Consider the following 27,012-nt stretch of genomic DNA (forward strand, 5'->3'; position numbering starts at 1 on the left):
AAGGCAATTCCGGTAAAACCTGAGTTACCGCCGGCCAACATGCTTCGGCTGATTTCTGAGTCCATCATGAACTCCACGTCCACGTCATCCAGCGTGTCGGCGCGGGCAGTAAGGCACGATGGGTCGTTGAGGCCGCCGTCGTCGCACGAGGTGGAGGATGGGCTGCTGCTATCGATGGGGGTGGCGTTGTCCATGCTTTGGCTTGTGGTCAACACGGTCGTCGCCATGGTTGCTAACAGCAACAGAGCTACTACACGGTGACCCATTTGCCAATTGCCAAATGGAAATTCCAGTTTTTTCTTCTCTCTTTTTTCTTTCTGTTGGCGAAGGCAGCATCAGTTGTCAGTCATCAACTCATTCCATTCCTTCCGGATAACCTAAAACATGTGGGTTATAAGAATCAGGAGTCTGTCAGGAGCAATACAATCAGAGGCTGCTGTTGTCGGTGTGGACCCGTTTGATATTCTTAAAAGATAAGCATCTCCGACCACAGAGATTCTTCTGGGTTTCAGTATACCAAATTTCATAAAATAAGTGGTAGAGTATTTGAAAAAAAAAAAAAAAATTAACTATTTTTATTATAACACTTGGTGTACCGGATTATATTTTCGCTGCATTGGAAAATTTATCTTCCAACAGTTTCTTTAATGTGACTCTTGTAATACAAATTTGTTACCCACATTGCAGTTCGAAAACTAATATTTATTGATCCATAATCTTGCTCCGACAAACTTTACAAATCTTAGTAACTTTGTTACTTTTCATCGTATGTGTTACAATCATATTTAGAATAGGAATGTGATTGTGTAAATCCTAGTAGATCTAGGAATATCTCTTATATTCCTATTAGGAGTTGATTACCTATTAAGAGTTGTAATCCTAAAAATATAAGGATTTTACCTATCCTACTACTATAAATAAAGGCACAATGGGGGTTATACAACACACCTCACAATTAAATCTCTATCTTCTCCCTCTTGTTATCATCAGCCCCTTCTCTCTCTAATCCCTTAGATAGCTCAGTTAAATAAGCCTACAACACGTTATCAGTACGCTCTTGTCAGAAGCTGAGGAATTAACAGATCGTAGGAGGCTATCTTCCACAAAATTCAAAGGCGTTTAATTGTTTTCTGCTAATCAGATACACTTAAAATAAAGGAAGATATTTGAAACATCCACGAAGCATGAAAACATTCCCCATGATGCATGAACTCCTCTATGTTTATATTTTCCTTACGATATATATATATATATATATATATATATATATATATATATATATATATATATGTTTCATGTATTACGCAATTAAATTGATATGTGGAATTATGAGTCAAAGCATATAAATAAATTAAAAGCAATTTTAGGGTTTTTTTTAACCCTAATTTTGTCAGGAAAAAAAAAAAAAGGGAAAAATTTTGCTTTGGGCATTGTGCGGCACCACTGCTGCACCCCCACAGTGGCACCATTGGACCATTACTGGCCTGAAGCCTAGTTGTATGGACCACACGACAACAGTTTTTTGGCTTGCTGCACTGACCCAAACAACATAAGGCTTTTGGCCTGATTAAACTAAGGGGCCTGAAGTCCCTTAGCCCAACCAAAAGCTTGCAGTTTTTTGGTCCGATGTCCTGCGAGTCCTTAGCCCTCTAGGTTGTGCCATGAAGCCCCAACCCATTCGCCCACAACCTTTGCTAATAGGTTTGGTTTGCCCTGACCCAGACCCAACCTCGGCTGGGCTTCCCACGTCAACCAAGGCCAGCGTTCCACTAGGCCTAACCCGTGCCCCTTATTTGGCCCAAAAGCCAGCAGCTGTTGCTGCTAGGCTCACCTGTCTCGGCCCGTGGCCTATAGCCACATATGGGCTGCTTTTGCAGCCAAACCCGTTTTAGGCTATGCTTTTTTGACCCAATGATTATTTTGCTTCCATGATCGACCATGTTTGGTCCCGATCTATTGAATTAATTAAAAGTGACCTACAGTCCCTTAATCTGATAATGAATCCAAAATTATTGACCTGAAGATCACTTTTTGGACATTAATGATTCAATAATTTATTTTTATACTTTGAACCGTTGACATACTTTCGTAGTAATGAATCTCTTACATTTGAGTTCCTGAAGAAACTCAAATCCACTACACTTAAATCAGCATATTGCATTCTGTGTTTCTTGCAGGAACCTCTCTTTTATGAACTAATAGTTCATAAAACTTAATTGAACCTGTAGTTTCATATTTAGTACCTTTGAAATCTGAAGTTTTCATTCAAAACTTACCACACGAAACCTGTAGTTTTCATGCATAAAGTAAACCAATACATGTCTATAAAACTCGAATGTTCTACGATATATGTCTATGGATTACTATATGACTAATCACGTTTTTGTTGTACCCTCCGTTTTAGGGACATGTCGAACTTGAACAAGCTCGATTTCACTTCTCTGGAAGTCTCTGGAAGAAACTACCTGAAGTAGGTTCAAGAAATGAAGCTTCATCTTACTGCAAAGGGTATTAGAGCCACCATCGAGACACCTACCGACGGCAAACCTGTCGATGAAGCTCAGAAAGCTATTGGAATGATCTTCATTTGAAGACGCATCCATGATGCTCTGCAGACCTAGTACTTTGTTAAGGAGGACCCACGCACCCTCTGGCTTGCTTTGGCCGACCGTTTCGATCACTAGAAAGACATATACTTGCCTGAAGCAAGACATGACTGGCAGTATCTTGCTCCTAAGACTTTAAGTCCGTGAATGAATACAACTCTGAAGTTTGTAGAATCCGATCACTGCTAAAGTTCGATAAAATGGAACTAATCGAATTAGATCTCCTGGAGAATACCTATTCGACCTTCCATGCCATCAATATTATCCTACAGCAACAATATAGGACACATAAATTCACCAAATTTTCGGATTTGATCTCCATACTACTTTTTGTTGAAAAGCAAAACCAGCTTTTAATGAAGAATCATTAAGCTCGACCGACTGGCTCGAACGCTGTGCCTGAAGACAATGCAACCAATTCTAGTAGCCACAAACGACGAAAGAATCGTCGTGGCTGTGGCAATGGGCGGCAAGCTCCACCACGGGCCCATGGTCCATAGAATCAAGGCCTACCCAAGGGAGGAAATGTGACCCAGCAACGTCCACCCCTTACCCCTAAGGCCCCGAACCTCAAAAACAAGGGAAAAACTGCTACTCAACCAATTTCCACTGAAATGGACATGTGCTACCACTATGGATCAGATGATCATTGGTCACGCGTATGCCAAGCTAATCCCGAGGTTATTGCCAAGTATCATTCTTATCGTGAGTCTAACTTTGCACATGTGGATCATCCGGAAGATGCTACTATATCCATGAAGATATCAGATTTTCAGGAAGCGTCAACTCTTACGGACCAATAAATTAGACATGTTTTTAGGGTGTTTACCCCTAGTGGCCGAACCCACTAGGAGTGGTCGGCCCCTCTCCTAGGGATTTAGATACGGAAATATACATGAAAGTTCCAGAAGGAGTTTCATTGACTGGTTCAAATAGTTCTAGAGCATGGAACACTCTCTCAATTAGGTTAAGGAGATCACTCTATAGATTGAAACAATCCGGGCGGATGTGGTATAACCGTCTGAGTGAATAGTTGACAAGTCAGAGTTATGTGAATAACGAATTATGCCCATGCGTGTTCATAAAAAAGTCACATTCTAGATTTGCAATCATTGCAGTTTATGTCGACGACATGAACCTTATTAGAACTCCCACAGAGTTTGAGGAAATTGCTACACACTTGAAATCAGAATTTGAGATGAAACATCTTTGAAAAACTTGATACTGTCTTGGCCTGGAGATCGAGCATTGTTCAGATGGAATCCTAGTACATCAATCGAACTCACCTAAAAGGTGTTGCGACGTTTTAATGAGGATGAAGCGAAGCCTTCGAGTACACCTATTGTCGTTCTGACTCTAGATGCTAAACGAGATCCCTTTTGTCCAAATGATGATGAGGAAGAGATTTTGGAACCCGAAGTACCATACCTAAGTGCAATTGGGGCTTTATTGTACTTGGCTCAATGCACTAGACTCGACATCTCATTCGTTGTTAATCTTTTGGCTAGATACAGCAATGCACCCACACGTAGGCACTGAATGGTGTTAAAGACATTTTTTGCTACCTCAAGGGTACGATGGATTTGGGCTTGTTCTATACCCGCGAATCTTCGAGTGTTGCCGCCCCCTATAGTTCTCGAATTGATTCTCTCCTTGTTGGTTATGCAAATGCTGGATATCTGTCTGACCCACATAAGGCACGTTCTTAAACAGGCTATATCTTTACCGTTGGAGACACCGCTATATCTTCTAGGTCTACCAAGCTAACGCTAGTTGTGACTTCTTCGAACCATGCTGAAATTTTCGCCTTGCATGAAGCATCACGTGAATGCTTTTGGCTGAGAGCAGTTATGGAACATATTATAAGCACTAGTGATCTTACTTCCGTTATTGACCTTCCTACGACGATCTTTGAAGACAATGCAACATGTATCGAGCAGTTAAAGAAGGGATACATCAAGGGAGACAACACCAAGCACATAGCGCCGAAGTTCTTTACTCTCACCAACAACAACAACGTTAGAACATTGAAGTCAAGCAAATCCGTTCCCAGGACAACCTGGCCGATCTCTTCACTAAGTCATTGCCCAAGTCTACTTTTCAGAAGCTCATCCAAGGAATCGGTATGCATAAATTATCTAAGTTGAATTGCTTGTAGTTCTCTTATTTGGAAGTTATGTCTAACTCAAGGGCAATATCCTGAAGCATATTCACTTGATCTTAATGTATTCTTTTTCCTACGATTATGAGCATTTTTCTCATTGGGTTTTTGCTACCTAACTAGGTTTTGATGAGGCACCTATCCTAGGATGATCATACTCTATTGAGTTCACTACTTTCATCATGTTTGACGTTTGTTTTAGACATTATGCATACTTCTCACTTTTCTGCTTAGTCTATGGGTTTTTCCCATGCCTTGGGTTTTTCCATAGCAAGCTTTTGTTAGTTTTTCTACCAATGCATACTTTCTTTATATTTGAGACTCGCATTCACCCATTGTGTCGATGACTTCATCAACTATTCTACCTTATCAGCTGAAGATCTAATGCGATGGTTATTTGAGTATTTACACACTCAAGGGGGAGTGTTGCAATCATATTTAGGATATGAATGTGATTGTGTAAAGCCTAGTAGATCTAGGAATATCTTTTATATTCCTATTAGTTTTTACCTATCTTACTACTATAAATAAAGGCACAATGAGGGTGATACAACACACACCTCACAATTAAATCTCTCTCTTCTCCTTCTTGCTACCGCTGGCCCCCTCTCTCTTTAATCCCTTAGATAACTTAGTTAAATAGGCCTACAATAGTATGAACTTTTTTCAAGTTTTCATTTTTGAGAAAAGGTTTACAAAACACATTATTGAAGAGTAAGATGGAGAGTCTCTAAATAACGGTTGTTTTGTGGATATATAGCTCAATGAAATGAGATATGCGTTACACCCCTTGGGGTTATCAAGTGCATGGTCTGGGTGATTGATCTATTCATAGAGGCAGATGACCGTACAATAAGGAATGTCTAACCTTTACATTGCAAGGAGAATGCTATTTTAGGATGATTCATAGGTCTTTGGCCAAAGCATATAACTGAATGAATCAATGGAATGTGGTTTAGGCAAAGTGACGTGGAATAGCCTAAACAAATGACTAAAAATTGAGACCGACTGCATTGCATTGTAGTAATTGCAACATATTCTCTCTTTTAGTTCTCTATTGACTTAGGAGCTATGACATGTGTCAAGCTGTCACTTATAATATGTGAGGCCTTTGTTTCACTACCTTGTTAATTAGAACCTTACGAATCACGTAACCTAATTTAGAATCAAGGATTATAAAGTTTATACGATGATGGAATAAGTAATATGATAATTATGTTGAGATTGAAATTAATTAATATTTATTAATTAAAATTTGGGTGCTTATACGTTTTAAATGGGCGTTGGAATGGTTTTGAATTCAAGTGGGCTCATTGGGCTTATACCGATTTAGAGAACTTAAGTCACTTGTTTCCAAACCAAAAAAAAAAAAAAAAAAAAAAAAAAAAAAAAAAAAATAGAAAAAAAAAAAAGTGACTTGAAAGTATGATGGAGCCCAATTAAGAGGATTAAGGGTGCGTTTGTTGTATCAGACTGTCTCAGACTGAACTAGCTGCAAGGACTAAGTTGGACTAACTTAGTGAAGCGTTTGGTGCAGTGTCGGACTAAGAAGCAGGATAATGAAAATTCTAGTTTTTTTTTTTTTTTTTTTTTTTTTTGGAAAACTAATAAAAATTCTAGTTAACATTTGCGAATTGTGAATAGGGGAAACTGGAATGTGAATAGGGGGTGGTGGAATGGCACAACCACAGTGCAAGGTGGTCTTAAAATCTACACTACAAATAACGAGAATGAGATCACATTGATGTGGGACGTTGTCAACCCTTCGATCATCTCAAGCATGATAGTGATGGATAGTTTTGCATTAATCAAAGAATTTAAACGGTATCAACAAAATCAGGGGTGGAAACTAGTCTGGTCTGAACCCTTGAGCAAATGCAAGTTTTATGGCTCGTGTGGAGCATTTAGCATATGTGACCCCTTAGGAACTTACGGCTTAAGCGAGTTCGAGTGCAAATGCCTCCCAGGGTTTCAACCCTTGTTGGAAGTTGAGTGGAACATGAAAAATACGTCAAGTGGTTATGTGAGGAAGCACGAGGCATGCAGAAATGGCGAAGGTTTCATCAAAGTTGCCAACGTGAGAACTCCTAACACATCATGGGCACTGGTGGATACGAATTCAAGTTGGAAACAATGTGAGGATGAGTGCTTGAGAAACTGCTCTTGCTTGGCATACACAAAATTACAAGTTGGCTTAATTTACAAAATCCTGCTTCTTAGTAGATCCCCATAATTTACAAAATCCTAGTTAACATTAGCCAAAATATTTCACAATGCAAGGCTAAGTTAGAAGCCATAACCTAAGACTGTACGATTAACAAAATACATCCCATGTCAAAAGGTACCACATTGACGCATTGCCCTTATATTTGAATTGGGACATAACCCATTGACAACTTTCACTACTTCAATCAAAGTACCTTGTTTGAAAGCACCTATGTCACACCGTTGCCTCCGAGCAACAAAATCCTTAAGAACAGATAGCAATGATTCTTCCTCAAATGCTTCCCATTTACGCCTCCTTCCTTTTGGCTCTTGAGCAGCATTCAAATTATTGTCGTTATCCATACCTAAACAAAAAATATTTGAATGTACTAAAGTACAATACAAAGAATCAATTTGCATAATATCCAATCAATTTGCATACTATCCAATCAATAAATTGAATTACAATCAATGATGAACAATCCAATCATTTTGCTAATGTCCAACATATGCATGATAAAAAGGAAAACTAAAATAGGAAAACTGAAATAAAATGTTATCATTAACACATATAGCTAGTTCGGTTGCTGGTTCCTAATTGCTCTTCACTCATTCTACATTTCCTGAGCCATGACATTCCGCATTGCAGTCCAGTGGTCAGATGTTCCAACGCTACCAACATATTCTCCTTTCCATCAGATGAATCTAATGCTAATTGGCTTTGTACTTTTTATCAACGTTATTGACATGTTTGGTCCAGTACAGATAAGTGCAACCTAATCTCATTCAAGATGCTCATATTTGTAAAATAGCCTTTTCCTGATTAAGATAAAAACATACTTCAACAATTAATTTCCTTACGGCATACAACCATAACATGTGATGTGAAGGCACAAAGGAAGCTATAACTGCGTGAAGCTATAACTGCGTAACCCCATAACGGGAACCCATTTAACCTCCTATAAGCTCCTTCCCCTTCCAGGTAGCAAAGAAAGTTAAATTGCACGCCACAAAGTATACATACAAAAATACAAATGATTTGATGCATGGAGCTACATGATAATTAAGCAGCCACATGTTAATTAAGCAACTTACTTCAAACAGTTACAAACCCACTTTGCTCCCACACAAATAAATGTAATTGGAATGGGTTCCAAGGGAATTAAAACCCAGAAAAAAAAAGGCATCAAGATTTAAGCCTTTGGCTCCAATCTAATAATTTAAAAAATTAGGATTAAAAGAATTAGTTACTCCCAGCGAAGAAAACTCAAAAGCAGAATGAATGGATTCCTAGTTCTTGGACCTCTAGTTACTCAAATTAATGCAAAGGTCTTACTAGTGATGTGCGACGACTCTCTCTCGCAGGATGAGCGAGGTTCTCTCTCGCAAAAGGTCTTACGAGTCCGGCCAAATTTGGGGTTCTTCGCTAAGAACTCCTAGCGAAGCCATTAATCCGAGCGAGTCGCCCCTAATTCCATTAAACCTAATCCTTATGCAAATCAAACACGAGACTACACTAGCAATTAGTTTAATCTAGCCCAGTCCCCTCTAATCCGGTCAAACAAACACTCCCCTACAGTTTTGGTTCTGCAAGCACAAATTCAAACATCTTTATTCTATTTCACTGACTTGGGATCTTTTATTCTTTACGTACAATAGAACTGAGTCATACAAGGAAAACTCGTCTATCACGGCCTCATATGATAGTTTATTTTCTATCAATAACGTAATAAGAGAGGTAAATAAAAATAGTAGTGACCAAAAATGCTTCCTACAAAAACGGTCACCCGATATTATGACCATGTAAACGGAAAGGATTCTCTCCGGATTCTTTTCACCAAATTTACTAACGCACACAATTTGGATATTTGGAATTTAATCTAACGATTAAGATTATCATAACTTTTAAATGAATTTCTATTTATAACCATTTATTCAAATTTTAAAAATCCGAATTATGTGCTGGAGTTGGTGAAAAGTATCGGAGAGGATCCTCTTTAGATGACCGTAATAACAAAAGTTAAAGCTCTGTACATAAAGCAGCTCGTTATTGGCCTCGGGTCAGAACAGCGGGTCCGAACCGAACCCAAAGTTCCAAAGTTCCAATGGCTGCTGCTGCGAAGGAAGAGCAAAAAGACGCGCTCGCCGAGTCCATCAACGATCTCTTCGGCAGCGTCTCCGCCGTGGTTAAATCAGAGCTCCAGGGATCGACCAACCACCTCGATCTTCTCGAAAAGATGAACATGCGAGTGGCCGAAGAGTACAAGGGCTTCGGCGACGTGGCGGCGGGGCTGAGCGTGTTCGTGGAGCAGCTCAAGGCCAAGAGCGGCAGCTTCGACGAGTACGTGAAGCAGATCGACGTCATCGAGCAGCAGGTGACGGAGTTCGAGGCGGTTGTTTCGGTGCTCGATAGATACGCGTCGATGTTGGAGTCCAAAGTTGAATCTGTTTATCAGAATCCATCGGCTTCCTGAATTGCAACGCGTTTGTGGAAATCGGGATTTATTGTTTGTTTTGTTTAACTTCTGTGGCAATGTCTACTTTTTTGTACAAATGAAAAGTTCCCTGCTTTTTTTTTTCGTTGTATAAAACTTCCCTGCTCGTTATTAATTCGTAATCGGAATCAAAATAAAGAGTTGGATATCGATTTTATTTTTACATTTTGACTAAGCACGGATTATTTTCGTGTTTATTAATTATGAAGTTGGATATTAACTATGAATTATTCATGTGTTTAGTAAGCACGGATTATTTTCGTGTTTACTGAGTATGGAGTTGGATTTTGATTACGGATTATTCTTATGTATTGGTAATTTGCTAGAGAGGAGTAAGCTGCATCAAGCGTCAAAAAGCGTAGGAGGTTTGCTTTGAACAGTCCTCCGTGAACATGGACGTGAATGATTGTCAAGAGTTAAAAGCACGAATCAATTAAGCAGGTGCACAGAGACTGCTAGCATTTTGCCTTCTTGATGGCCATTTGTATAGAGAAATGAAGGCCACACCAGATATATCTGAATTACTGTTGTACTTTCTAGTTTCAAAGAAAAGGTTCGCGCAAAATTGGTCCGATCAAATCCTTGGCTATTTGGGTCCCTCTGGCGTGTTTGGAAGTGCTTTTGAAAGTTTTTTCAAATAATTAAAAGCGCTTTTGGATCACCAAATGCTCTTTTAAACTCTAAAATTCACAAGGCAAATCTTCAATAAACGAGAGTAATGGAATTCACATATCTTCAGGCCTCGCATTCCACCTTGACTTGCACCTTCTTCTCCCATCTGCGCAATAAAGCGGCGACAAACGCCAATGACGGAACCGGTGCTAGTTCCACAGGTAGCTTATTATCATCATCATCAACCCTACAAATCCAGCCGTACAAAGGTCTAAGCCTCCGCGGTGCAACACTATCCGGGCAAAAAACAGTGATTGAGGGCTTAGCTGATGACACTTCATCGCCATTTCCACTTCCTGCATCATCTAGAAGAGAAGCATCCTTGTTTTCAGCACCGCCTTGTTTCTCAAGAATTGTTTCAATCAGGAGGGAGTAAGCACCTTCTTCGATAAAGGGCCATCCGGTTGTATCACCATCTTCCCCATAAACTTCCAGTAGTTCTTTCACTGTATCGCAAACTAAATTCTCCGAAAAACCCATGGGTTTCATAGCATCAATCGCAGCACACATTCGAGTATTGCGTTTCCTGGGTCGTCCTCTTGGTCTTGGGGCCATTGTCAGAGTCGTAGACACTCTGAAACAGGAAAATAGAGCCTTCCTAAAAATATGTGAACACACAGATGAGCTGGAGAGCCGGTTGGAGCTGGGAACTGACTAGCATGTACAAGCAAAGTCCAACGATTGATGAGCAGTTCCTGAAAAACCTGGAACTCCAAGTGAGTTGTCCACCATATTGGCTGATTTCCAGATGCAATTATCTGTTTCACATTCAAGATTACAAATATATAGTCATAAATTCACACAATAAACTACAAATCAAGAAAAGCGTATCGAAACTTCAGTCAAAAATCAATCGAAGAGGAGCTAAAGCATGTCAAATAGACCCACGGAAGCTCAGACACCTCAAGACTTTCCATCATTTTCCAACACAAATCACACGAGAAAACTTACATTATAACTATACAAAAATCACTTCCCTTATGCCCATCAGTCATTCCATTTGGGCGAGCCACCACCTCAAGTCAACATAGTTGCCATGAACCAAAAAATTCACAAGAGAGAGCGAGAACGGAAATTAAAGCAGTACTCTTGTTAGTCCAAGCATGCTCGCACACGTGCGCCTGAATGCATATAGAATATAATCACATAGCAACTCCCTTGATTTCTACCCCAACACCCCTTCAAGTATATCAAGCTTTATGCATTTACTTTTGGTAAGGAATAAATTGGCTTAACCATATAAGATTGTTAACAGAACTACTGAAGCTAGTGTCATTGTAAAGCTATTTGCTAAACGAAATCAGCACAAATCATATAAAAATAATCCATTCCCGTCACCACAAACCTCTAAAAACGCAATCTTAAGTTGATAAGAGGGCGATGAACAACATTCAGAACTTCGCATCTGCATTAACCATAAAAACTAAGTACAGAAGCTAACGCATATCACTGCATTAACCAAAGGAAACATTCTACATTGTTATTTTTGCTTGATGCAGATGTAAATCCAGACCATAGTATGATAAATAAGTTATGAACAACTTAAGAGAGCAAGCAACCTGTAAAAAATTTCTTACCCATCAAAACGTGCAGTAAAAGCTCTTGGACTTTAACTTATCTCCATAAAGTTACAACCCACCACTGTAACCCTAGAGCTGAAACATATAACACACCAGGTTAACAAAATCTGAAACTTTTGAAGTTTTGGGATATTATTTACCAAATTTTAGCATTTTCTATTTCTAGAACCCAAAAAAAAAAAAAAAAAAAAAAAAAAAAAAAAAAAAAAAAATTCAGAAACAAAATAAATATGGATTCTGTAGTGTTTATTTCTGAAGCTTCTGATTTCAGAAACGAGGGTTTTAAAAAAATAAATACAAAAATGAGAGAAAGATGGCACATTTGCAATTATCCAGAAAAGTTAAAATTAGAAAAGGCAGTAGCTTTACCAATTAGAAACCTTCTACATACAGAGAACTGCAGCTTATTTCTTCCCTGAGTGTTTTTGAGGCCCGAAACGGTGCGTTTTGGGGCTACTGAACTGGGTTTCTGTTGAGGTTTGAAGAAGGAAAAGGAAGAAGGGGATGATGGTCAGTAGAGCGGTAGGTGTGACTGTCGCTGTAGGTGGCAACGACTGAAAGGACGGATCAGCAAATATTTTCAGATAAGACAACGGACCTTGGGGCTAATTCGTGAATAGTGTTAAATGTGTAATGTCTGTTCCACCCCCACTAAATTACCAGAAAGCAAGGGTATTTTTGAATTTTTCATGTTCTGGTGTTTGTTCCTAATCTATATTAGGCCTGCCCGTCGGATGGACTGAGATCCTTGACCGTTGGATCATTAGTCATTAAATTCTTAGCTAAAAATCTAACGGTCATGAATCCAGATGCGTTTTGTGGCTTGCCAAGCCACTAATACAAGGTCTTGTGAAAAGTCTTACATGTATTAGTAAGTCATGACGGCACAATACCAGTAAACTCATTTAATCTAAATTCTCGGTGTTTTAGGGAAACGGTTTCTTCCTTTAGTTATGTTTGTGATTACAAACACCAAACAGAGCTTATATAAACTTGCATCTTTTATAATGAGATGTTAATTTGTATTTTGATTATCTGTAAAGGTATTGTTCCCCAAATATTTACAAACCAAATTTACCGCTCAATTTACAAGAATAGAATTAAGGGTAATGCTATCTACACCCATTTTTACTTCTCACGCATCTTTCTCAATTTTTGGCCTTCGGTTTGAATGAATTAACACAAAACCATCTTCACCAGCAACCTGCAACATGACATGGTCCTCCGGCATTCTTTAGACTAGATACCGCTCGAATCAGCCACAAAGCTCTACTAACTTCACACGATTGACGTGACGGGTAACTCAGCTATGAATTCTCAATTTACTGTACTAACACATTTGTTTCTCAGCAGCGTACAGAAGCTTGTGCGATTATGTATCAGCCTCGGATTAGCTTCTGCAGCACAATGGCGTTGTGAACTCAAGAGTTCATGCTGAATATCGTACACTGGCATCGGGACTTCCTCAAGCTATACGGGTATAATGTGGCTCAGTCTCTATCAGGGTTCTCATTCAGGCTGCTTCCATTTTCTTGGTGCCGTAGATAGAAGCAGAGGGAGCACCATAGGCAGATCGCTAATTGAGGCGAAGGTAGTTGAAAATGAAGATCACTCTCCATGTATCAGTTGAAGAAATAAGGCGACTCTAACACGTCCCTTAAGTCAAAGTCACCCCGCTCAGGCAAGGGAGGGAAAGTTAATGTGGGAAAGGACTGCTGAAAGCTCTCCAACAACTGGAAATGAAACAGATTATTGGTTAGATCAACAACTGTTTACATCTTTCAACAACGCACTTGTGATGCTTCATGATTCTTTTCAAATTAACTAGAAAGGAGAGAACTTCAGAATAGAAGAGCACTGTACATTCTCTAGTATTGGAGTCTCATATAGTTCGACAAACTTTTCACGAAGTATTCTGTTCATTTCATCCACATCACAAGCGTGTGTCCAGTACGAGTCATGAACTCCTGTAATCATATGTTATTACACAGCCATTATAAGAGTGTACATTGTGTGTGCGTGTGTTAGAGAGAGCAGGGTAATTGAAATGGAGCACACAAGAACTGACCTGCAAAGTTTAAGCCTGCCCTTCTACAGGCAACCGCAGTCATCATCATATGAGAACTATCCAGGGAATGAACAAAATTTGGTGGGAACGCTGTCCGCTGCCTCTTGACCATGACCTATAATAGACAAAATATTCAGTTCGAGATCTGAGGCTCCAAGACTTCCAATCTTTGAAACAATGTCCATGTCGGTGATTCTCAATTTTTTTAGACCTTTCTGACCATAACCATGTGGCTAATTAAACATGTTGAAAATAAACCAACCATGCTCGTGGATGGCACGGCTTCTTTCCCTCTCCTTTCTTAGATAAAATAATAGATAGATCCTAGTTACCTTCCATACTTCAAAGGATGGCGGGAAAACTATTGATCTACATTTTCTTATAGCATCCTTTAAATGAATATAGCTACGGTACCTTTTCTGTTTCTTGCTGTAACGTCAAAACTTGAAGGGAAGTTTTAATCTGCAACAATTTCAACCAGAAGCTATTAAACTTGATTTAACCTTTCAAGTAATTATGAATACAATAAAAAATATTGATGACCCTTGTTGACTCGGTGAAATTTTTAATACTCACAAGATGCCTGCTGAAGTTACGGTAAGGTTGCACAACTGGAAGTCCAAGTGGAGTTGTCCATCGTACCGGCTCATTTTCAGATGCAATTATCTGAAAATCAAGATAAAATTTTCAAAACATCAGGAAAACATCGTGAGCGAGAAAGAAACAAAAGAAAAGAGGAATCTGGTACAAACCTTTGCACATTCACCAAGCCAGCTCATGATACTTCGTGCAGCTTCAAACATCTCACCTAGAGCAGTTAAGGTGATCTGCACATGATGTTGAGAATCGTTTCATTATAAAATTCTCATGAATACTGATGCACATAATCGCAAGCATATGAAAATATTGTTACAAATTATGTGAAGACAAAAATTGACACCCTCACAACATGAACTTTCTGGTACCTTTGCAGCATAACAAGCACAACTAAAAAGCTCTACGTCGTCTGAAATGGCACTGCGTTCCTTCAACCTCCTTTTGATTTGATCCCGAGCACCGATGTAAGTGACACCATATACTGAAGTCATCACTGTCTGCTTCACCAATTTTCTATCCACCTGCATATGTACAGCCATCAGGGTTTAACTCTTAGTTGCATAAAATAATCAGGCAGCCAAAAGAAAACGCCAGTTTACATACAGTAATCAGATAGCAGCCACATTTTCTGATATATTATTAAACCACACGTTTTGATGAAAATTGAATGATTTTAAATCTAATGTTACGATATCCACTTTGTTTTAATAAGATATGCATCAAAAGACCGTACTGAAGAGTTGTAAAATCAACCTGATCTACTAATACTTTTGCAAGCAATGCCTCTGGAAAAACTGCAGGATCCTTCTGTGCATCCCTTCGCATGATTTCCAGTACCCTGCACCGAGAATGACACTTTTTCATGAATAAATTACTTAATCATGACATGTTGACAGCTTACACGTAAATTGAGAAAAGTAATACTCATGCGTAGAGTGAAGAGGTTCTACTACTATACTCATCATGTGATACCTCTGCCCTAGTCATAAACAACTTACCTAGCAGCTATTCCTGAGTATACATCTGCAGGCTTCTCTCCTGCAACAAGATTGACGGCAGCTGCTCCCAACTGAATGGAAAATTTCCAATGAGAATTAAGATTCCAAACTAACGCATACAATTTCCCAATATACCATAAGTAGACATGGGAGTGAGGGAGTGAAGTTGGGTGGGGGCGTTCACGTATGACCTTCTCTAAAGTAAATTGAGAGAAAGAAAGTACCTTGTCTCTTCCAAGGGCAGCATAGTGTTGTAAACCATTGCAAGAGCCATCCTAGAGAAAATCAATTAAAAATCAAGAAATGTAAAATATTATATTCCAGATTATATCACTGCAGATGAGTAATGATAAGGTAGACACAACTCATATCTGAAAGGAGCTATTAACCAGCTTAAGACAACAGTCCCTCATTTGCAAAACATAGAAATCACCTGCTAAGTTCTCTATAGGATACTGTAGGAAACAAAGCCATCAAAACTTACTTCTTAGGTTGTTTCAACATAAACCTGAAGGAAGGAGGTTACGAGTCCAAGAAACAAATCCCCCAAGATTCCCCTACCCCCACCCAACAAAAGGGAAGCCAAAAAGATATATATGCGTGTGTTAGCATTCAAGCGCAGAAAAGATCTATGCCTCAACCAAATTTGAACTCTATGGCAGACCTCTGATAGCTCCGCTTACACAAGGGACAGGACTCACACTTACCTTTTCTCTTCACCTTTTTTTCTGGGTATTTTTCCAATTTAATTCTGTTATAACTCTAACATAAGAAGACATAAAATACATAATGTCCTTCATAAATGTCCGAAACCGCATAATTTAAACATCCAGAACTAATTGATTACTTCTGGTAGTCCCCTTGTCCACTTATTTCTCCTAGCTTGAAGGTAAATACAACACAATTTTCATGAACCGAAGATCTGATGCCATGACAATGTAAATGTACCTGATGTACGGGAATATGTGAAATAAAAGCCTCTGGAGAAGAGCTTCTCAAAGCTTCCGCAAGGTTAATGCACACAGCCAAGCACTGAAATGGATCTTCAGCCTTCAACCACCAGCGTCTTCCTTCTAGTGGTCTGTCCACAGAATCAAATATATCATCTAAATGACTCTCTATAAATGCTATTCGACCCTCGCGAGATAATTTGTCCACACCGCTCCCATACAGATTTGCCAAGTGTATCTTTAGCCAACGTAAACCTGACTTTCCAAGGGGGCGTCCCTCTGCAAACTCCAAAATACCCCGGGATAGATCTGAACCAAGATGATTTAAGTATGGGTGCATAGGATATGCACGGCCCCGAAAGTCAAGATTGTGTGGATAATAAAAACCTTCTTCATCCTTCATCTTCCGTGCTACCTGCTCCTCGGTAAAAATGAGTTTCATGAGTTCTAAGTACATTATGGTTACTGACTCAGAGGAGTGAAATAAATCTTACAGCTAGTTTAAGCTCCAAGTCACAACGCTGTGAATGCCTCTCCATGTTCTCTTTCTTCGCAGACTTCACCTTCCATTTCCATTTCTTAAGCAGTGTTTCATCATCAGTATCTGGTTCCTCTGGTAATGGAACCTGAATGCAAAAAAATAAAGGAAAAAACAGCTTCAGATCAATTTCAACAAATCAAAATTGGCTCACAAGATTGATAACAATATTTTTGAAATAAATGGCATGAGAAAAAAAAAAAACTTAAAAACTGATTAAACCAACCATTTGGTTCAGTTGTTAAGTTCAGTTGAAATTTGAATTTCCCCAAATTAGTTAAAGTTGATCTTGTCTTTGGCTTTCGCCAAAGCATGGCAAAAGAACGAACCGACCTCCTAATATGTGCCAAGAATCTTGACTCTTTTTTCTTCCTTTTGTGTGTGTGTGTGTGTGTGTGTGACTAATAAACTCACATTATCACGGTCCACCAAATCAGCGAGACGGCCTCCACTAGCCCATATTCTATCTACAACATTAAGTACCCTCTTATTAACCCTCCATCTGGTATTTCCAAGTGTGTCCAGGGCCTGGTCAGGAAAACACAAAATCAACACATAAGGCACCACATCCTCATGTTGGTTTAGTTCCATAAAATTTTCATGATGAAAAAAGTCATACAACGCTTGTATGTATACAAACCTTAAAAACTGGTTCCAGTTGCTGCCTTGGGGTCTTCTTAATTGCTTCACGCTGCTGTTTAGCTCCATGAGTGCGCATGACATAGGATGGTAGAAAAAAGTAACCTCCTTTATCATAACTGAAAAGACAAATTTATAAAACCGCAAAACGGAAATAAAAACAGGTTAACCCAAAAGTAATCTGAAATTCTATCACATGAAGGACTATGAAGAAGTTGAATTCTATGTTAATTCAATGTTTGATGCACTATGAAAGCATCATGCCACCTTTGAAGATAGAATTAAATGGAGGAGTTGTCCTATTCGATTCCTATATCAAACCCTATTCTCCATTTCCAGCTCAGACCCCCCAAGAATGCAATATATTAGAATAGCTTCTACACATTTCATTCCATCCATCACTGATTTTATGAATTACAGACTTCAATCTGATCTTATGTGAACTTCAAATAAAAAAATTAACAAAAGAACGACTTTAAAATTGGGCAAAACTGGTAACACATAGCTGTAATTATCATACCCTATCCAGTTGACTGGTGGTACCAACATTGGCATATAAGGAATCACCATGTGGCTTGCCTGCATAAACAGTAAAAGTTATTGATAAATCTTGGACTAAAGAAGAATATAAATTCCTGCAAGCTTCTTAAGATGTGTCCTTTGCCAGGAAAATGAGAAAACTTATACATAATTAGCTTAGCCAACATTCCATCACCTGCTAGGGACAAATGGACAATACTATACAACATTCCAGATCCTATCAAACTATTTTATCGACAACATTCCTAGATCCTAAAAGTATAAATACATAAAAATATTTCCAAGAGCCAACAGACATCTCCAATTGTTTCAAGAATAACAGAAAGGAAAAAGGATCGAAGTTACTTACTGTTTTCTCAAGGCCTTTGAGAACAAGAGGGTTGCATTGAATAACACCAAATCTTCTGCTGGTGGTATTCCTGTTCAAAGAAAAGTCCACATTAACATAAAATTAGTCAGGAGGGGAGGTGTACAGTTATCAATAGTACAGACTAGTAAATACCTTGGATCTTTTGTGACAGTCGTAAGTGTGTGTACAAATGCAGGTCGTATATCTGGTGGAGAATCTGCTGACTGATCAGCCGGAGGTTGTATAAAAGCCGTTTGAATCAACAGTTCAATCAGACGACTGCCGACCTGAGAAATACGTAGGAAACATGTGGCATTTTAGAATGCATGTAAATAAAATGCTGGTAAAGTTCTACCAGTTAAAGCATAAACCATGCAAACCTTAGCCTTGGCTTCCAGGCTCCAGGGTTTTGAAGCATCATATTTCCTCACTATATGTCTCACTGCTCGCAGTTTTTGCTTTTTCATCAATTTCGTAACCTTTTTATTCAGCTTCTCTTGTTCCTTCATTACATCATCAGACTCTCGGTTTTCCTCATCTTTGTTGACCTTTTTCTTTCTCGTCTGTTCCAAAAAATTGTGTATTCTAACCTGATGCATTGAAGCAGTGATATATATCAGTGCTCATCTAGGAGAGATGGACGGCAGGACACGGTTAGAGTAAGAAAACCAAGCCATAGGAATACTGTTTTACTTAGTTCATCTAGAGAACAACAAGAAACAAAAACAAGGCACTAAGGTTTTAGATTTTAGATCATTCCCTGAGTCCCTTTCCACACAAACTTAACATGGTTCGGGAAAAAAAAAAAGGCAAAAATAGGAATTTCACTATGGCACCACCGTTAACTGGATTCCAGCAAAGAAAAATGAAACTATACAGAAAAATAAAATGACTGCAATTCTACTCCTGAATGGAATTGACTATAACCAGGTAGAGAAAACTGAAACCGAATCAAAACGTCCATGAATATGTGTAATGAAAAGTTCACACCTCCTGCTCAATGGCTTCACCTATGGTGCAAGCAGCTGCTACCACCCTGCAAGTTCCATGTTCGCCTCCAGTCATCAACAATCCCATCAGCTTATGCATTGTAATAACCGACATCATATCAGCCGGTAACTGATCAAAATAAGGCGCATAGGCCGCCTTATTCTTCCCCTTCCGGCACAGGTCTTGCTCGTGTTCAATGGCATTGCGCAGAGGCTCAAACCAACCAAGAAACAAAGACTTCATGTATGGCAAATTGGGAGCTAACTTGTGCTCACACATGTCCATCATAAGCTCCCTATACTCCTTCGCCGCCCGTTCCCATGCTTCAGTCTCAATCTTTATCTGTCTTCTCTTTAGCGCAAGGTACTTCGCCTGCCCCATTCCTCTCACTCTCTTCTGCCGCATCCGCCGCCAATGATCCGTCTGCCTCTTACCTTCTTTACTCATTTGCTGCAAAAGCTCTTGAACTTCATCAACAACAGACACATCCTCCTCGGCATCAGTGGAAGAAACCGCCTCCGCGACGCTTGCATACCCTTTGGGGCAAAACCCATTAAACCCAATCGGATTCCTTACAGACCCCAAACTTGGATTCCCCATATAACTCTCACCTGAAGAAATCTCACCTTTCCCGCAAAAACCCACCTCCGGAAAACCCTTTAAGCAAGAACCCGTCTCAAAAGGCTTGAACTTTTCCGAGAAAACAGATTCCCGGGAAAACCTCAGAAGGCTATAAGCCCTAGAAATAGACTGTGAACTGAGACGACACCTCTGGTTCCCGGAAATGGCCTGCTTAGCCAAGTTTCTCCACAAACTAGTGGATATCATTGATGGGCTCTTGTGGAAAACTATGGGGATTTGAAATGCACAATTCTTGGTGGTATTTTCAGGGGGAAATGGGGTTTCGATGCAGGACATCAAATTAAAAAAATCAAATATTTTTGGAGGAGATGAATTGGTGAGAGAGATGAGAGTGGGATCCGAGGAAATGGTTCGAAGAAGGCATTCGGAGACGCAATCAAATTCATCAAAGAGAGAGAGAGAGAGAGGGAGGGAGGGAGAGAGAGGGGAGGAAGAAGCAAACCAGTGAGCAAGCAGCAGCCTAAAGCCCTTAACCCTTTTCTTAAACCCTGTCTCTGGCAGCAGTTAATAGTTTACGCTTTTGACTTTTGCTTGCCTTGGTGCCTACTGCTTGACGGGGAGTTTGGGGCGTTTCTATTATTTTCACTATTTGGAGGCCTATTTGTGTAATTTGATGATAAATATGGTCCCGTTCTGTACGTTTGGTGATGATGTGAGCTTAATCAACATCTAGTTTTTCCTTTTATTTTCTTAATGATAAACAGGATTTCAATTTTGGGTCAGACCGTTTCACTAAGACCTTCCTCACCCTAGGGCTATTCTATTTCCCCTCAAAATTCAACCCAACCCAAGGCTAAAATGTGGCCTAAAACTTAAAACTCAAATGGAAGCCAAATTTAGCTCAAGATTAGTGGGGCTAGCTCATCATATGTGTATATTTTATTTAGTTTTATATTTATAAATTCATTGAATCCAACAGTTAAGATCTAATTTGATGAAATTCAACAGTAAAAAAAAAAATTAACGGTTCAAATTTAAATCTAACGGCTAAAGTAATTTAAAAAAATCTTTCATTTGTTTCATATTTTTTCATAGTGTTTAAAGAGTTTCATGGTGTCGGTTAGTGATTTTTTAAGTATTTGTCATAATCTAAATATTTTAAGGTTAAAATGTTCATAAAATTAAATTAGAATAGTCTACATAATTTTTTTATTTTTAAAAAGTTACTTTAAGAAAAAAAATTAGTCTAAATTCATTCTTTAATAATCTATGACTAAAATTTTAGGCCATAAGGGTTGGAGTAGAAAAGCTGTTTATAGGCTAAAACCTAAATTTTTTGGGCTAAAAATTATAGGTTTTAGGCCAAAAGTTGAAGATGGTCTTAGCCTAAGATTATTAAAGAATAAATGTAGGCTAATTTTTTCTTTTAAAGTTTTTTTTTTTTTAAATTATGTAGACTGTCATAATTAAATTTTATGAACATTTTAACCTAAAAATATTTAAATTCTGATAAATATTGAAAAATCACTAAATTAGGGTGAATTTTGAGTTAAATAATTTTTTTACTTATTTTAGCCGTTTGATTTAAATTTGGGCCGTTAGATCTTTTTTTTACTGTTAGATTTGATTATATTCGATCTTAGCCGTTAAATTCAATAAATCCTAGGAGACATGCCCATGTGGATGGGATCGTGCTGGTGGTGCCCACACCATTTTCTAGGCTAAATCCTGGAGAAAATTTGGCTTTTAGCTTTTAACTCACACATTTAATATGGGTTGGGTTGGGTTGGGAAAGGGGGGGGGGGGTGGAAGGGAATAAAACCTAAAAATAGCATTTAGTCCAGGGTTGGGTTTGGTCTAATCAATAGCACATGTTGCATCCTAGGTTACTTCTTAAGTGAATTCTGCCAACAACACATCTATACGAGATTCACAACTATGAAATCGAAGCATGGATGAAACACAGGACCGAAGACTATTATCCCTTGTTTGAATATGCTTTTAAAATGACTGAAAGTGCTTTTAGAGAAAATGTTGTTAAATTTCAAAAACACTTGAAGTGCTTTCTACAAGAAGCACCAATTATGTGATTCTTCCAGGAAGCACTTTAAGTGCTTTTACAAGATTTACAAGCATTTTTACTAAGGATTGTTTTCAAAAATATTTTCATTAAAAACACTTTCACTAATTGTAAAAGCACATTCAAATGAGCTCTTGGTATCTCCTGAGATCAGGTTAAAGCGAAAACGCTCATCACATAACTTGAATGGTGAATGGGGACACATATGACCGGTGTGTCAACACTAATCTCGCAGGGCTAGCTCTCACGGTTCCGAACCCTAACACTACGGCTAGGGCTAACATGAATGAAATCTTCATAACCAATATACTTTGTTGATCATACAGTAACACTACACAATGTTCTTGTGGGAACTTCTGCTTCATACTACATTATAACTGAAAAAGTAATCACACGCAGAGAGAGAGAGAGAGAGAGAGAGAGAGAGAGAGAGAGACTGGGGTTAGATTTATTAAGCTGGAGAATTAAGTGAGATACAAAAGTTGCCTGGTCTAACAAATTTCCTACTTCTTCCCCTAAGAATTGAGAAACAATGAGATCCTATCACCCAAACCCCGCCCATGTGTAAATAACCATTAGACGGTACATCTTTCTTGGATTTGCACTAGTGACGTATACAATACTTGAATTTCTCTACATAGCTGGTTCTCATCCTACGGACATTTTTCGTATCACCCAAACAACCCAATTAACCAATCAAATAAATAGAAACGGGGTAGAAGACAGATTTCCATTTGTTAACTGATCCCATCTCTTCATGCACTGGTAGCTGTGGGCTTAAAACAATCAATATTGCACAATCCAACTGATCTGAACATCTCTCCGAAGCTGCCACCAAAGTTAAATTTCAACCGTCAGAAAAACTCGAGTTGTATGTGTCGATGCTATGATGTGAACAATTGAATTTCGCTATAAAGCATGTATGGGTGAAAACTGAAAGCAAAAACTTGCTTACCGGTCAATGCTATTTCTTGCTCTCTCTGGCTGATCCACGCTATTACTTGCTTTTTCAGGTTGGTCCATACTCTTTCTTGTTCTCTCTCTCTTATCAGTGCTGGCCCTTGACTTCTCTCTATGATCTGTACTTAACCTGGGGTTTTCTATATGATCGGTACTTGGTCTACAATTCTCTTTGTGATCTGTGCTGGAACAAGATTTCTCCCTGATGTCAGTGCTTTTCCGTGGATTTTCTGGTTGACCTGTAACCGGCCCTGATTTATTCCTCAGATGCGGATATTTCTCAATGGTCGATACAAACTTTTTGACATGCTTTATGTACTGTGGGTAGAGCTCCAAGTCACAATGATTACCTCCCTTTATCCATAATGGCTCATACTTCTCCTTACAATTATCCCAAAGCTGCTTGCCATGGGACCAATCCACAACATCATCAGCCGTCCCCTGCAGGCAATAGGAAAACACAAAACAACATAACCTGGCAAATAAGTACGCTTCTGAAAACTAAACCACACATATTTAATAATACCACAAGACAAGGATTGCATCATAAATTAGTGGTATACAATACAGCATAGATGTTGACACTTGGGCTTTTAAGGGAGGTTTCAAAGATATTTGTTAGCTATTTACCCTTTTTGTCATTATTTACTGTTTACCTAGATTAGTTGGATTAGTAAAACGAGGAAAACAATAAATTCCAGGTCAAAGAGTTTGATAACTATATAAACATAAAAAAATCAAAAGCTATTAGCTACACTTCTTCCCCTCGTTGTAAGTCATCCAACAGGATGAAGATAAATAAGCATACAGTCAAGAAGATGTCAAGCACATAAAGATTCTTAAAGAAATTATTTAGACTACACACGCAAAAAAAAAAAAAAAAATCACAGCCGGCATGGTGAAGACTGGTAAATTTGGAACATGAAGACACGAAGTGTTAGCGCATCAGTGCACACGTTGAAGACTGGTGTAACCAATTTGTTAGGTCATCAATATGCATTACTAGGTTTCCATATTTAGATTCACAGGAGTCTAGGAAAATAAAGCATACAATTTAAAGAAAAAAGGCACTCACATGAATCACCAAAACAGGGCAACTGACCAAGGGTATTTTGTCAATGTTCTGCACCACGAATAGGAGAACTCTCATTAGCGTGATGCAATCCCAAACGTTGTGACAAAATGTGAGCCTAAAGCTGAGCAATTAACAAAGATTAAGTACCTTATAAATGTCAAACCAATACGTTCGCTTCACTGGATACATGACACGAAGACCAGACATGATCGGACTGTGAAGAACCACTGCCCTCAATCTTGGTAACCGGGTTGCTAAATCGAGAGTGGGCCCACTACCAACTGATTGCCCATATAAAATAATATCCTCCTCCTTCGCACCATACCTCTCCACAAGGCATCTATATGCAGCTTCTATGTCTGCATAAGTGTTTTGCTCACTCGGCTGTCCATAAGAGAGAAAATATATATCTCATTTCGAACATTCTCCTAACCAATTATAGCTAAGACTTGCTTTCATTCATCCAATGTTCAATTTGGTCTCTAGGAAAGACGAAATCTTTCTAATTAACAGCATAAAGTAGCCTGAAAAACTCGACAAACGGGTGCATCGCAAATAATAAAACCAAATTCAAGTTTCATTATCTTATGATGGAAAATTGCAAGAAAAGAACCCTGCTGAAATTAATTATGCAGAACATTTACCGATCAGATTAATATTTTCTAGTTTCTCTCCCCTACTACTGGAGCTATGTTTCCAGGGCTTTCAAACAAATCAGTACAAAATCGAAAGTGAAACCGAAATCTCATACCTTCCCAGTGGACTGTCCGTACCCCGAATAATCATACCTATAAAACACAAATAAATCCGATAAAGTTCAAAACTTTACAACTTACACACATAAATCATATTTTGTGCAAAAATAGAAACACAGATAGTCACAAATCAAACAGTGAAATTTACAGATTTACTATAATTAATTACTGACCCCAACAAGTTGACTCGGAGGTGAAGACTCAGCTCACTGAACAACTCGTACATCTGACCCAGATCAGCCGCGTTCCCATGCGAGTGCAGAACAGTAAGCTTCGCCGACGGATTCCTTATGTACACCGCCACGATGTCGTTCCCTCTCTTGGTCCTCAGCTTCAAGACGTCGACGTTTTCCCTCGTCCCCACCCCGGTCATCTTCAGCTTCCCACTATCCTCCTCCTTCTCCACCCCGTACGACGGCGGGCTCGGCGGGAAAAACGCGAACTTGGCCGCCATTGATGACGTCACTGCCCCCATCTAAAACCCAAATATAAAAAATATACAAAAAAAAAAAACACAAAATTTAACTTAATTGAATCTGGAGAGTGTGAAGAGCTTGATTCAAGCTCATTTAAATTCTTGGGTCGGAAAATTGGTATTTGGTCGACGAGAAAGTGAGAAAATTAGATCCTAGGGTTTGGAATCCGGGGAAGGAAGGTTTTTTTAGCTTAGAGAGAGAGAGAGCGAGAGAGAGAGGGCGGATGATTTTCCGGCGTGGATAGGGAGGCCAGCACGTGTGAAATGATTAAAGTTTGTAGAACGAGCGGAGGGGGGAGTAGTGGTCCGGTGATGGCGATACGAGAGAAAAGTAACTGCAAGCGGATTTAGTGAGCCGCCACGTGTCCACTCTGGGCACCGTGGTCCACTGATCCTTCTTGCGAGCTGTCTTCCTTCGCTGTTGGCCAGATTGGCAAACATAACATAACATAATGTTTTTGTTTTATTTTTTGTTTTCATTTTTGTTTTTTTATGTTTTATAAAACGCATTTTATGTTTTAGAAATTAAGATAAATAGTTTTTTTGTTTTTTTTTATGTTGCTGTAATTGCCAGAAAACGGGTTTCTATGGACATGTCCGTCAAAGACAATAGATGAGAGCTGTTCTTTTGTATTTTGTGTGTTTTTTTCCCACACATGTTGTGAGAGTATGGCTGTACAACAACAACAACAAAGTCTTTTCCTATTAAGTGGGGTCGGCTATATGAATCCTAGAACGTCATTGCGCTCGGTTCTATATCATGTCCTCCGTTTGATTTAAGTACTCTAAGTCTTTTCTTAGAGTCTTTTCCAAAGTTTTCCTAGGTCTTCCTTTACCCCTTCAGCCTTGGACCTCTGTGTCGTAGTCGCATCTTCTAACCGGAGTGTCAGTAAGCCTTCTTTGCACATGTCCAAACCATCGTAACTAATTTTCTCTCATCTTTCCTTCAATTTCACTACTCCTACTTTACCTCGGATATCCTCATTCCTAATTTTATCATTTCTCATGTGCCCACACATCCAACGAAGCATCCTCATCTCCGCTACACCCATTTTATGTACGTGTTGATACTTCACCGCCCAACATTCTGTGCCATACAACATCACCGGCCTTATTGTCGTCCTATAAAATTTTCCCCTGAGCTTCAGTGGCATACGGCGGTTACACAACACGCCGGATGCACTCTTCCACTTCATCCATCCAGCTTGTATTCTATGGTTGAGGTTTCCATCTAATTCTCCGTTCTTTTGCAAGATAGATCCTAGGTAGCGAAAGCGGTCGCTCTTTGGTACTTCTTGATCTCCGATCCTCACCTTTGGCCTTCATTTGCACTAAACTTACACTCCATATATTCTGTCTTTGATCGGCTTAGGCGAAGACCCTTAGATTTCAACACTTCTCTCCAAAGGTTAAGCTTCGCATTTACCCCTTCCTGAGTTTCATCTATCAACACTATATCGTCTGCCAAAAGCATATACCAAGGAATATCATCTTGAATATGTCCCGTTAACTCATCCATTACCAATGCAAAAAGGTAAAGAATTAAGGATGAGCCTTGATGTAACCTTACAGTTATGGGGAAGCTTTCGGTTTATCCTTCATGAGTTCTTACAGCAGTCTTTGCTCCATTATACATATTCTTTGTAGCTTGGATATATGCTACTTGTACTCCTTTCTTCTCTAAAATCCTCCAAAGA

At 39.0% G+C, this 27,012-nt stretch overlaps 4 protein-coding genes across 6 annotated transcripts; 1 reads left to right on the forward strand and 3 right to left on the reverse strand.

Moving 5' to 3' along the window:
- Window positions 1-8,997: 8,997 nt before the first annotated feature.
- On the forward strand, window positions 8,998-9,615 carry LOC137707580 (biogenesis of lysosome-related organelles complex 1 subunit 2-like). The gene has a single exon (XM_068446479.1). It carries the CDS (start codon window positions 9,078-9,080, stop codon window positions 9,444-9,446), a length of 369 nt encoding a protein of 122 aa, XP_068302580.1. The 5' UTR covers window positions 8,998-9,077; the 3' UTR covers window positions 9,447-9,615.
- Window positions 9,616-10,083: 468 nt separating this feature from the next.
- On the reverse strand, window positions 10,084-12,254 carry LOC137708600 (uncharacterized). 3 transcript variants are annotated; one of them, XM_068447714.1, is made up of 5 exons: window positions 12,089-12,254; window positions 11,717-11,794; window positions 11,485-11,544; window positions 11,091-11,260; window positions 10,084-10,897 (listed from the first exon to the last, which is right to left on the reverse strand). In XM_068447714.1, exon 5 carries the CDS (start codon window positions 10,692-10,694, stop codon window positions 10,203-10,205), a length of 492 nt encoding a protein of 163 aa, XP_068303815.1. In that variant the 5' UTR covers window positions 10,695-10,897; window positions 11,091-11,260; window positions 11,485-11,544; window positions 11,717-11,794; window positions 12,089-12,254; the 3' UTR covers window positions 10,084-10,202. The 3 variants fall into 3 exon arrangements, with proteins under 3 accessions (XP_068303815.1, XP_068303814.1, XP_068303817.1); XM_068447713.1 differs by lacking the exon at window positions 11,091-11,260; XM_068447716.1 differs by lacking the exons at window positions 11,091-11,260; window positions 11,485-11,544.
- Window positions 12,255-12,593: 339 nt separating this feature from the next.
- On the reverse strand, window positions 12,594-20,440 carry LOC137707579 (DNA-directed RNA polymerase 2B, chloroplastic/mitochondrial-like). The gene is made up of 19 exons (XM_068446477.1): window positions 19,389-20,440; window positions 18,779-18,988; window positions 18,552-18,685; window positions 18,399-18,468; window positions 18,030-18,088; window positions 17,511-17,628; window positions 17,285-17,398; window positions 16,827-16,958; window positions 16,331-16,747; window positions 15,607-15,657; window positions 15,383-15,453; window positions 15,138-15,222; window positions 14,753-14,905; window positions 14,540-14,614; window positions 14,364-14,453; window positions 14,202-14,249; window positions 13,788-13,902; window positions 13,583-13,686; window positions 12,594-13,452 (listed from the first exon to the last, which is right to left on the reverse strand). The coding sequence occupies exons 1-19, from the start codon at window positions 20,304-20,306 to the stop codon at window positions 13,342-13,344; spliced, it is 3,075 nt and encodes a 1,024-aa protein (XP_068302578.1). The 5' UTR covers window positions 20,307-20,440; the 3' UTR covers window positions 12,594-13,341.
- A 2,040-nt stretch (window positions 20,441-22,480) lies between these two features.
- On the reverse strand, window positions 22,481-25,561 carry LOC137708001 (uncharacterized). Its single transcript, XM_068446961.1, has 6 exons — window positions 25,014-25,561; window positions 24,837-24,873; window positions 24,233-24,469; window positions 24,086-24,133; window positions 23,006-23,451; window positions 22,481-22,878 (listed from the first exon to the last, which is right to left on the reverse strand). The coding sequence occupies exons 1-6, from the start codon at window positions 25,313-25,315 to the stop codon at window positions 22,806-22,808; spliced, it is 1,143 nt and encodes a 380-aa protein (XP_068303062.1). The 5' UTR covers window positions 25,316-25,561; the 3' UTR covers window positions 22,481-22,805.
- Window positions 25,562-27,012: the final 1,451 nt, after the last annotated feature.

This window comes from Pyrus communis, chromosome 11, assembly GCF_963583255.1.
Source record: "Pyrus communis chromosome 11, drPyrComm1.1, whole genome shotgun sequence".
In the NCBI taxonomy this organism is placed as follows: domain Eukaryota; kingdom Viridiplantae; phylum Streptophyta; class Magnoliopsida; order Rosales; family Rosaceae; genus Pyrus; species Pyrus communis.

Excerpts from the sequence above, each read along its gene's own strand:
- LOC137707580 (XM_068446479.1), top strand. The coding sequence starts at position 9,078 with ATGGCTGCTGCTGCGAAGGAAGAGCAAAAAGACGCGCTCGCCGAGTCC.
- LOC137708600 (XM_068447716.1), bottom strand. The coding sequence starts at position 10,694 with ATGGCCCCAAGACCAAGAGGACGACCCAGGAAACGCAATACTCGAATG.
- LOC137707579 (XM_068446477.1), bottom strand. The coding sequence starts at position 20,306 with ATGTCCTGCATCGAAACCCCATTTCCCCCTGAAAATACCACCAAGAAT. Across the intron at positions 14,906-15,137 it reads CAAAAGTATTAGTAGATCAG|GTGGATAGAAAATTGGTGAA; the intron begins GTTGATTTTACA and ends GTACATATGCAG. Across the intron at positions 14,615-14,752 it reads GTGCTTGTTATGCTGCAAAG|ATCACCTTAACTGCTCTAGG; the intron begins GTACCAGAAAGT and ends CATCATGTGCAG.
- LOC137708001 (XM_068446961.1), bottom strand. The coding sequence starts at position 25,315 with ATGGGGGCAGTGACGTCATCAATGGCGGCCAAGTTCGCGTTTTTCCCG. Across the intron at positions 24,134-24,232 it reads ATTGGTTTGACATTTATAAG|AACATTGACAAAATACCCTT; the intron begins GTACTTAATCTT and ends TTCGTGGTGCAG. Across the intron at positions 22,879-23,005 it reads GCAAGAAATAGCATTGACCG|CTTCGGAGAGATGTTCAGAT; the intron begins GTAAGCAAGTTT and ends CTTTGGTGGCAG.